This window comes from Pimephales promelas, chromosome 23 (assembly GCF_988280905.1).
Source record: "Pimephales promelas chromosome 23, fPimPro1.hap1.1, whole genome shotgun sequence".
Classification (NCBI taxonomy): domain Eukaryota; kingdom Metazoa; phylum Chordata; class Actinopteri; order Cypriniformes; family Leuciscidae; genus Pimephales; species Pimephales promelas.
This window is the reverse complement of record NC_142791.1, coordinates 12934064-12946251: the sequence shown is the minus strand read 5'-3', so window position 1 is coordinate 12946251 and position 12188 is coordinate 12934064. Positions and strand designations below refer to the sequence as shown.

The 12188-nt window shown below is 40.0% G+C and overlaps 2 protein-coding genes across 3 annotated transcripts in view; both read right to left on the bottom strand.

Moving 5' to 3' along the window:
* rabgap1 (RAB GTPase activating protein 1) overlaps positions 1-12188 on the bottom strand; it is a 78708-nt gene that overhangs the window by 27840 nt on the left and 38680 nt on the right. The gene's annotated exons all lie outside the window — the stretch shown is intronic.
* Positions 834-7087, bottom strand: LOC120481709 (putative G protein-coupled receptor 21). The gene has a single exon (XM_039675504.2). The coding sequence runs from the start codon at positions 6244-6246 to the stop codon at positions 5218-5220; it is 1029 nt and encodes a 342-aa protein (XP_039531438.1). The 5' UTR covers positions 6247-7087; the 3' UTR covers positions 834-5217.

The window sequence follows — 12188 nt, the reverse complement described above, 5'->3', positions numbered from 1 at the left end:
AAAAAGTAAATAAATGGTCTTTATTAAAAAAAAGGCTGAATAATAAAATAATTAAAATAATTATACCGCTTAATTTTTATAATTAACAGAAACACTATATATTGTAGATATAACACACAGCCCAGGTGCTCTTGCTGTTCGCTTTGTTGTATTGGGTAGTCCGTTCACTGTGAAATCTCACTGCTTCAATATTCAGCTCCATATAATTGTATTTTAAACATTAACTAGGCTGTGTGCACATTGCGGCGAGCAGCAGGTTAGACAGACAAATTACTTGTCGCTGGAAACTTGTCGCTCCTATTAAGGAAACGTGCATGACAAATATTACTGCAGAGTAAAAAGCTTTTTGATTTTTGTTTTAAACCTGTTTAAATTGATGCTTTGCAAATGGGATGGTCTTCTAGCTTGACAAAACCTTGTTTAGACATTCAAAGAAAACCTAGATAATTGTTAAATTTGGTGAAGCCAGATTTTATGCAACATCAAATAAGGTCATGAGAAACTTGCAGCACTTGTAAAAACAAAGACAATTCTGTTTTTCCAATGTCACAGAAAACCAAATGTTTAAGTTGGCAAAACGTAAAAACATACTTGATCAGCAGATGTTTTCCAATGTATTACATAGACGTGTACTTTTGACTTTAAATTGTGGATGTGTGCATGTGACCAACAAGTGCTAATGCAAGCATGTACCGAGAGTTTATTAATGTACTGTCAGAAATGCATACTAGCACATACATTTACATTAAAAAGTCATTCATCACACACACACACACACACACTACTCACTCAACCATACATTTCTCCTTACAATGACAAGAGTTCAAATAAGATAGGATAAGATCACATTTATTTCCTCAGTGCAGATATACCAGAATATAAATATATTATTGACAATTATTTTCTAAAACATGACATCATTACAAAACGTGTGGTACACTACACCAGTACCTCAGCCCTACACACACCAGACAATTTGTTGAAATGCTGAAGAAACAGAGCGAACTTCAGCTCAAAATGTAGTTAAATCACAAAAACTTTGCAGTGCTTTCAAATCCTCTTAGGCAAAGTGCTCACTCATGATAAGAAATGAAATTTGGAATGCTTTAAGGTGAAAGACGAAAAACAATTCTCTCCAGTTAATCAAATAAAAATCGGACCCGCTTAGGAGGGCAAGATCATGAGCAATTCATTAAGGAGCCTGGCTCAGCAGTTTAACGGATTGTTAAAACATATATGAATAAACTCAATAAAGATGCTGCCTAGCACAATCAAGATGAGGTAAACGAGGGGAGTGTGTGTGTGTATGCCCCTCAGGGAGAGAACACACACTGTTCCAGCTCAGCCCTCCATTTTCTGCGATGGCAGGGGCCGCTTGGGTCCTGCGTCCTAATATGGCACAGCGGAGAGCAAGTCACATCGGGAGATTTCCCTCCCTTGAGAGCACTAGCCCTTGACTTTGATTTCGAGAACAGAGCAGTTTTCCCACAGGAAAGAAAAAAAAAGAATACTTTGGCATGATAAGGAGAACAAACAAACAAAAAAGCTCTCTGGCATCAAAAATGTCCCAAAAGTTCAAATCCTTTCTCCGACTTTTACCCATGACTGAAGTACCATCACCTACAAAGCAAAACATGCAATGCTGACACCTGATTGGGTAGCATTAGAGCCTCAAAATCCATTCTATTTCAAAACGTCCATTTCCATGTAGTACATAAAACCAATATACAACCCCACTTACTATATCCTTCAGTCACTAAGCTAAGAGGTATGTAGAAAGAACAACCTTAGAAGACAATATCTACAGCACCTGAAAATGAACAGATACGCATGCTTCAAGATCTGGATTTTCTCAGTCATTTATGCTGAAAACCCAACTACAATTTTGCTTTCATTTATATAGAAAGAACTGACTGGCGACCAATGAGAAAAACATCAGAATCAGTCGAATGAGAGCAACAAATTGATGGTTTCTGAAAATTCAACCAATCCAAAAGGTTTATAAACAAGCAAACTTTTTTCTTCCCAAGCATGGCCGTTTCATTTCATTTGATATATGGACTGTTCCTAAGTTAAGACAACAGCGAGGATGCAGTCCTGGGTGAGTCCAGAGGTCCAGGGTCATTGAAAAGTCCTAAAAGCAATCAAGACGAATGCTAAAAACAAGTCCCTGGAATAGACACAAACCTTTGTTCTGTTTAAAGCGCATACACACCCATGCACGTGTGCGCACACACACATGGTTGCGATCAATAAAGCGATGGATGGGTAAATGGCTAAACTGCTCTGGTTCAAAAACAGCACATAGCCAGAGGACACAAGATCGAGATCTACTTTTGAACAAACAAGCTAGAAAAAAATTAAAAGCCCTTTTTCTTTTATGTGTGATATGTTCTCTATCACTCTCTACTGAGTAGAAGTATTGCACAGCACCCTGCCATGACATGGCAGTTCAGACTTTACATGTCACCTATCAAAAGCTTGATTAAACACTTTTTTGAAGTCATAAGACACTTCCTCACGTCACAGAACAGTTATGAAAACTTCAACCTTTGGCCAATTCAGTCATTAACTGAAGTGACGTGGCATAACAACTAGATCCATTTCTTAACCCAATATATAACAGTCAAACTACTAGTTTTGGTGATAAAATTTGAGCATTTCTTTCCCCATGGTCCATACAAAATGTATTTGGGAATATGCCACAGTATATAACCCTCTCCTCCAAATGAAAAAAAAAATCTCTTAAAATAATTTAAGAGAAGGTAAAGTTCATAAATACTATTATATTAAATACAAAGAGGAATGCATACTGTATTTGATATCATAAACGCTTTACATACTACAAATAATCAATCCATTCGATGAATATTTTCAATCTTATTACATTTTGTGGTTCATATATATATATATTTATATATCGCATCCAAAAATAAAAGTTTGTGTTTACATAATATATGTGTGTGTAGTGTGTATAATTATTTTGTATATATAAATACACACATATGCATGTATACATTTAAAAAAATGTGTTATTAAAATATAAAATATTTATATTTATGTATAATATTCATTTTGTATAAATGTATATAAAGTATAAACATGCAAATATTTCTTATACACGCATGTGTGTGTATTTCTATATACAAAATAATTATACACACTACACACACATATATTATGTAAACACAAACTTTTATTTTGGATGCGATTAATCGTTTCACAGCCCTAATATATATATATATATATATATATATATATATAAAACAATTCCATCAGAGAACATCAATAAATATTGTTACTTTGGTAAGCTATAAAGACAAAGCTATTCGCTTAAGAAGGAATTTTTAACAGTACCATCCAAATGAGTGAATTTATAATCATAGTCACAGCATGAAAACAAATTACAAAGGGCTCAATATTCAATGCCCTCTATTTTCTTGGCACCTCCACATATGAATTATGTACAGAATCTGTGTATTAGGCTTCTCAAGAGTGTCAAAGATAAATAGTACAGCGCTGTAAGATGCAGTTTAATGTTGTTACGCTTTTGTGTGTGTGTGTGTGCCATGCAGGACTCTCCAGAAGCATTTGCCATTAAAGCTTTGACCTCTGCATCCAGATATCACTGTTTTAGTAGATTTTCTTCTGACCTCCATTTTATCCAAGTGTCCTAAAACACCTTGAGTTGAACACAACAAGCTTTTTTGATTCTTGTCCACATCAGCAACCTTCACCACTGCGGCGTTGTTCATCTTAAGGGCCCAAATGCAGAATTAAGCAGATAACATCTTTACGGCCATGTGATTCTGTGTTGTGCTTACCTGCATTATGCAATATTTTAAGTGCGATTGTGCCGTTTTGACACATTGTAACCCGTGGAAGCAAACCAAGCATGGTTTGAAACTGCAGGGTAGAGGGAAAGAAAGTCCAAGAGTCATTCTGTCCAGGAGACGTTCAAATTAAACTGAAATCCAATTTGAATCAAATCAAATACTCCAAGTAGTTAAATAGACCTTTCAGAATGATTTGCGGGATGGTTACCCTATAGAATCGGAGTTGATGCTGGGGTGACAGAATGTTTGATTCAGCAAGGAAGTTCATCTCCAGTGCGATCAAGGGTTAGAAAGGAATCAGGTACAATGTGCCGTCTGTTTGCTGTTGTATTACTGCGTAAAGGATGATGTCCTCTGACGGGAGGCATGGTTATGTAATCCCTTCATGGCTTTAAATAAGCAGAAAATAGGAAGACTATGTAATCGTGGCATTGCTTAGGGGCTAGAGTAGAATTCTGCTCTTTGGGAAAAGGGCTTTAGAAAAACTCCAATTTTGATTGCTGAAGGTCAAGACTTATCACTGATTCATAGACAAGAAACACTGCGGATCTAGCAAACGCATTCCTCCACTAAGAGCAGGGTAGTGATCAGATTATCCTTGGAAATCACGAGGCAGGAATTGAATATTACTAGTAAAAACAAAACTAAGATTATGAGTCCGAAACCAGGACAGTCCTTGGGCTCTGAATCTTTGCACAGTCAGAAGATAATTTTAACATTTAGTCAATAATTCTTTAGATTTTAAATCAGTATAGCAGATCTTCTTTACTTCCTACATTTAAACAGGCGTGAGCTAGTTAACTGGAGAAACAAAGACCACTGGTTACTCGCCGTGCTGACAACATGAGCAGAACTATAAGTCCACAAAGGCAGGTAAATTCACCACAAAGTCTAAAAGACCAGCTAGCTAAAGACATGAGCTTGTCTTCTTTCAATAAGACATTTACTGAGTGAAACTCAGTCTTTGCATTATTGTCATAAATAAAAAGTGTTTTGCATACAGACAATATTTAATGCAATCTAAATACTTAATAACAATTCTGTCTCACAGAATTAGATTCATCTCCTTTCCTCATTGCTTAATTTATCATTGTAGCAAAAACTGCTGAGAATGATATCTCTCAAAACACCAATGACAATAGCTCACTCTCACATAGTTGTCCACTTCATCTAATGACCAAGGTCAAAGGTACGTTTCTTCCTACTGAGTAATCCTGCAGCTATACATAAAGGCAAACGGACCGTTGCCATCCATCCTCGTTCAGAACACCGGGACCGAACTAGGATAGTGCACAGATGCCGAAACCAAGCTTCAGGATCCACTTAATTGTCAAGGCCCTTGCCATCAACATAAAGCTCACTATCTTCCCAAACGATGGTGTTACACGTGGCATACAGGGCGCGGAGGCACTGGTGGATCTCCTAGGGGCTTCTTGTTGTCGGTGCGTTGCAGACAAAGCAGGCAGAGGCGCTTGAGGCCTTTGCGGAAGCCGCTGTTAGACAGGCTGTAAATTAGACAGTTGCAAAAACTATTGCTAATGGCCAGCCATGTGGTCAGGAATGAGGCAATGGCATGGCGGTATATCCCTGCGCTCTCCAGTAAAAAGTAAATGATGTAGGGAAGCCAGAGCAGGTAGAACACACTGGTGATACGGAAGAGCACGGTGGCGTAGCGTTTGTCCGTGCAAGCTTGCTCACCTGGCTCAGGATCCTGTGGGCCAAAGCGAGCCCTTCGCTGACTGATCTGCCGAGTGTGTTGCCGACAGATCCGAAAGATATGGGCATAAGTGAAACAAACTGTAAAGGCAGCTGGTGCATAGAGTGCCGCAACAATAAAGGCGGTAAAAAGGGGCTGGGTGTCCCAGGAGGAGCACGATTTAAATACGTCACCATGGTATCCCGGCTTACCCCAACCAAAAAAAGAGGGCAAAAAGATGAGCGCTGAGTACAGCCAAATAAGGGTAATGCAAGTGCGAAGACGGCAGGGTGTGACCAGAGCTGTGTAGGAAAGAGGTCGGGTGATGGCAACATAACGGTCAACACTAACGCATGCCAGAGAGGCCATGGAGACACTTTTCAACACGCAGACCATGTAGCTGAAGACCATGCAGGTGAGTTTCTCGTTCAACCCCTCCAGATGTTGCAGAAGAGACAAAGAGGGGATAAGACAGCTGACCCCAACCAGGAAGTCTGCGTATGCCATAGTCTGTATAAAGGAGCTAGTGGTATGGTGGCTGAGTAGCGGGGCACAGTGGAAAACAAATATAACCACCAGGTTCCCAGAGATGATGAGCACTGTCAAGAAAAAAATAACAGCTACTTCCAACAGGCAGGTGTTAAAGATCTGAGAGTAGCCAATGTCCAGCAGGCAGAAGGGTTCTGTGCTATAGTTCAACTCAGTGGTGTTCATCTTGTTCAGGGTGCGCTTGGGCACACAATTAGGGTGCTAGTTCCTTGGGGGCCTAGCTTAGCAAAGGCTGCCTACAGTACGAGTACGGCTGCCCCTGATAAGACATGGGGGAAGTGTCCGTGCCAGGTGCCTTTCATATCAGCAGCAACATGAGTTGCTAGTCCTCAGCATCCACGCCAATCCTTTCACCAACACACACACAGTGACAGAGTCACTTAATGAGAGAAAAAAAACTGAATCGTACAGTTTCCTATTGTGGGTGCAGGTGGTCAGTCTAGCTTAAATTCCGGATGAAACCCCAGCAGCAGTACAGGACAAATAAACCCTCTTCTTTTATCAGTCCCCCACAAGTCCCACAGAGGCACAGCTGTGCCTGAACAGGGCAGGCAGCTGCCGGCACAGGACCTGCACAAGGAAAAAAGCAGAGGAAGCGGAGTCCTTGCCACTCTGATCACAGAAGTCCCAGTCACTCTCGAACTGTCCTTAGTCCGGAGTATCGCGCACAGCGAAAGAGCACTGAAGATTCCTCACAGGAACGTAGTCAAATTGTTTATTCCTACAAATCCCAAAAAGGAGTGATGTATTTGCAAAAACTTCAGTTGTTAGTCGTCAATCGAATGAAGAGTGGGGAATCTCTTCAGCACGTGCCAGGCTCCCAGCTCCCTCACATCAATGAGGAGGAAGTCCGTGTGATCCAGGATGAAGAAACAGCAAGTGGTGATTGGCATTTCAAATGGAGAAGGGGCTCTCCAGAGAGGAGCCAGTGTCTGGAATGTAAATGAAGGATAGAGTGGTGTGATGCAGAGAGAGCAGTCTCTCTCTCTTTTCTGTGGCACTGATGCATTCCGCTCTTTCCTTCCCTCCCTCCCTCCCTCCGCTGCAGCAGGAGCACTCAAACTCCTCCCACCCTTGGCTCTAGCCAGTGAGCAGATGTCGAAGCATAAGCAGAGAGAGGCATCCCCTTCCCTTGTCAACCCATACACTCCTTCGCCCCACTCCTATCCACCACTCAATCTCTTACAAATAATCTTTAAAAAATGCTTTCCCTTCAGATTTTTTTTGACTCCCTACAACACCCTTTCTACTGTAAAACTCATATTACTTGCTCTGTCCTTCCTTTTCCTTCGATTCCAATCACAATTCCAATGTAACACGCCTCCCACACACTCTCTCTTTCTCTCGCCTATGCGGGCTCAAGCTAAAAAAGCAGCAGAAGGTCAGAATATGTACATTTACAAAGACAAATACATTTCTTATCAGATCAACTGAAACGTTTCATGTCATCTTACGTGAAATTATACCAATTTTATGCAGTATTATGGCTCCCATTTACGTAACATTTCAGCGTTCTTCGATACACATCATGAAGCATTATGGTAAGTCCGTTGCATCCTACATACTAATTTAACCCTAATTAGCCTTCAAAGATGGTGACATAAGAGATTGGCATGTAGCCAATATCAATGTATGTGAGCAGTCGCAATACTATGGTTATCGTAATATGACTTGTGCCAGTCTGGTTTTAGTTAAAGTCGGCTACACAAATTCAATGAACTCTAGGTGTTTCCCCAACACAAATGTACCCGTTTCCATTTATATCAGTTTCTATTCCCTGTCACCATGGTAATATTAAAACCAAAGCACCCTGCCAGTCTCCTTTCACTCTGTCACTGACAGAATCAGTGAACACACACAGTCCCCACTTTCATGCATCCCCTCAGTCAGGCACGCGAGAGGCTAAAAATAGGCCCAACTTGAAAGGTGGGGAGCAGAGAACACTGTGCTCATCCATTAGGAAGAGAACAATAAGGAGGAAAGGAAGAGATAAAGAGGAATGGAAGGGCTGAATGCATGAGGCATATTTAATTTGACAAAAATTAAGCTGTAAAAGTCAGACCTACAGTTTCTTAAAATTGTGGTGGACCACTGAAATGGCCTTCCCACAAATTCTCAGCAGACCGCCAACTCTAAACCATATGGGTTAGGATGCAATTTAGCAAATTGCTTAAATAATTTAACATATTGTCCACAATTACTATATATATATATATATATATATATAATAGCATTCCACATGCCCTTACTCTACAATGACTCTCATTAACAGCTGATGTTGCAACCAATTATCACAATCGATAAAATCCTGTCCTCCATTTCTTTCCAGTTCAACATACTTCTTCACTTCACTTACATTCAAGCCCGATACATCACTGCAGAGGTAAAAAGGGTTACAGTTTTGTTTTAACATTAAGACAGAACAAGTATGCTCTATACTCCTATCCCTCACATCCATGTTTTCGTACGTGTCAAATGAAATAGGTCACCTGATCTGACTAAGGTCATCTGCGATAGTAGAAGATAAGAGAAAAGGCTTTGCCCATAGTGATGGAAAAGTGTTAGCCAAGTCCAGCCTGACTCAGCTGCTCGGTGAAAACACAGCGAACACAAACAGCGCATACTCATTCCTTCATAGAGTGAGACAGCAGGTTTGGTTTATATCAGTAGTCCGCAAAACTCTCAGCCCCACAGACCTGGAGTTCACTGCAGTAGCAGAGACCTTCTGTATAGACCACCCACAGTCTTCCTCCATAAACCCTACACAATCCCCTGGGTCTAGGCCATTCAGAGTGACATTAACCCCACAGAGCAGAAACACTCTTTTTGTACAGACATGTATGCTACCAATAACTTATATTAAAGGTCTCCTACTGAAGGCAGTCAAGACTATCTGTTCCCTATTTTGTTAAGTCACGCCTGGCGCTGAGACGGATTTTCATTGTGGCGTGTTTAGAATTCCGGTACTTGAAGTGCGAAGAGGTGCAGGCCGCCGCAGACTAACAGACCAGGCTTTGTGTTAGCCGTTTGTTTTTATTCACCGCATGGGGTGGTGTGTGAGGAGCGTCTAGAGAAATCGGTGTGTATGTCTGACCTCTGTGTCTGTGTTTATGGACAAGGTAACATCTGGTAATAGCATGAGCCGAAGAAACGCAGACCATCAAACATGTTCGGTGCGTAGAAGAGTGAAAGAAGGCTACAAAAAAAGATCCTTGTTACCATGTCGATTGCAGACGATCTAACAAAATATACTTATCCCATTCATTAACAAAAATAGAAGTAATATGGATGGGGAAAGACTGAAATAGGCTCCATGCCAACTTCTGATTGCATTTGTGACATCACCACTGAAAGCATCACGTAACACTTGTTTAGAGCCTATTTGGATCAATTTAAAGCTGAACCACAGTCTTACGCTGGTCTTCTAGCTGGAGAACATTAGATTACCCTGTTCAGGATGAAAACATCACCACGTTTGCTCATTCTTCAGGAGTTTTTGTTAATTTCTAACCTAACCCTAAAGTATTAAATGAATAGTAAAATATTAAAAGTTCTGTCATCAATTACTCAACCTAATGCCATTCCAAACTGGTTCTGTGTGTTTCAATAGTTTTTGCCCTTATAATGAGCACCAGTGGAGACCAAAACAACTTTGGAATGGAGTTGTCAAAAATATTGGTATTTCGATATGTATCGATAATGACGTATCTGAAACGGTTTCAATACTCCTTTTCTGGAGTCTCACTCAGCCGTCCTATCCACTCCTGGTTGAATAGTGTTGGCGAGTTGAATAGCACACTTACATCTGTATTTTTTAAGTTATCGTATTGAAGTTGAAAATTCCAGTATCGTGACAACACTAATTTGGACCCCAACAACTTTTATTGTATGCACATATGAAGGCTGGACGATATAACGTATATGGACATCACAATGAGTGCATGTGCAAGGTCAAGTTAAGGATTGTAATTGATCAGATATGTTTAGACACTCACGTGCTATTTTCTGTAGAGTCAGGCCTCTTTCTCTTCTTTTGAGCTTGAACGGACAAAGGCACGCAAAATTAAATCAAAATGCCTGACTCGACGAGTAATCTTGTAAACACAGACGGTTATGTGTTGTAAACAATTGAGAAAGAAAACCGATGCATACCATTGCATTGGATCCGTGCATTTCTTCCGAAATAGAAAATAGCTTTAATGATGAATGATATTAATGAATGAAGATGAATTGTATTAATTAAATATATTTAATGTATACAGTGAATACTACATGCAGTGTTTATTTTACATTTGATTATTCAATGTCTGTACCTGAATACAGATTTAGCCAACCTGAAAAACAAAGCTTATATCAATGGTCTCTTTGCTTTATTTTATTTACTCACACTGAGATTTTTCAAAATGTCTAATTTAACCATTTCACACCCAACCAGCTGCCATTTTTTATCAACCTCACAATGTAACAGCACTGGTACTGTACCCGTCATGGCTACCATGACTCCCATGGCAACAAGTGTAAATAAATGAAACGTTGTTGGGGTTAGAAAGAGTGGCAGTCCTTGAGTAATACATGGAAAAGGTGAAGGCACTCGTTAAAAAACTAAATCAAACTTGTCATCACTCAAGCCCTGGTGTTAAGACATGTCATGTATTTATGAGCCAGCCCTGGTGAAACTCAGCACTCATCTTACTCCAGCCATTTGGCCCTGATATTTCAGAGGGAGGCCTGTCTCTCAAAACACTGGAAATACTATATTTCTCACTAAAATGTTTATAGGAAGCAGAGACAGACTGTTTCATCAATGTCACTTTGTTGCTTAACTTGCTGTAAGCGTTGAACTACAGCAGCCTGCCAGTTCCGTGATAACAACTCAAAATAGAAATGTGGGCCTGTTCAATGCCTCCATTGAATTAAACACAATGGCAAAACTCTGAGAGCATGGCTATTCTTTGTATAACGCTTTTAAGAAATGAATCACCATGGTTCCCAGGCATCAACCACAAACGCACACATACAAAGCAAAGCATAAGGAAGATGGGGAGCATTTGTTGTGTTAAAAAAAAATAATCATAATTTGCCTGGTTCAACATCTGTCATTACTGAAAAAATATTAGCATCAGCTGTAGCTTCTGAATTGGCTATAAGGTTAAAAAAAACTATCATTAATTACTAATTATGCAATGTGAGAGGAACGTGTGGCTTGTGGTTTAGCTTTCACTCAAACCCTATGAGGGATCGGCTTCTATGAGAGAGCAGAGCCCAAGGAGGGCAGACGGTGAAAAGTGCAAGTCTGTGATAACTAGCTGAGTGGAAACAAGACCTCAATATAAAGGATGTCTGAGAGTCAGCTTAGCGAAGGCTGCAGCCGGGTCTGTCTTTTATAATCTCCTCTCACAATAGAGCAAGTGTAAGGAAAGTTAACAATTATAAAAATAATACAGTAAATGTAAAATAGTGTAACTACAATAGTAGTACACAATAAATAATAGAATTTAAATATATACACTTAACAATATTATAAAAAACGCAACACTTTTTTGCCCCCATTTTTCATGAGCTCAAACTCAGAGATCTACAGTAAGACTTTTTCTAGGTACACAAAAGGCTTATTTCTCTCAAATATTGCTCACAAATGTCAAGATGCTGATTAGACAGCAGGAATATTGCACAGGTGTGCCTTAGGCTAGCCTCAATAAAAGGCCACTCTAAGGCCCGTCCACACTACTGCGTTTTCGTTTAAAAACGGAGACCTTTTGCTAAGTTTGTACCTCCCGTCCATACTAAAACGGAAAAAACGAAGACCAAAAACGGAGAAGTTTAGAAACACTGCAGCTCCGTTTTGCGTTTTTAATCTCCGGAGGGTGCTTAAGTGAAGACGGGACAAAACGGAGGACTTCAGAAACGCTGACGCAGAGGCGTCAACACGTGACGCCTCTGCTTTTAAAAACACGTGATCCGTGTTTTCGGTCGTTTTACTGTGGACGGAGATCAATTCTAATACGTAGATAAAATGCTGGTGTGGACGGAGATCGTATTCGTTTTAATTCTCTGTCTTTAAACGAAAACGCAGTAGTGTGGACTGGGCCTAAAATTTGCAGTTTTAC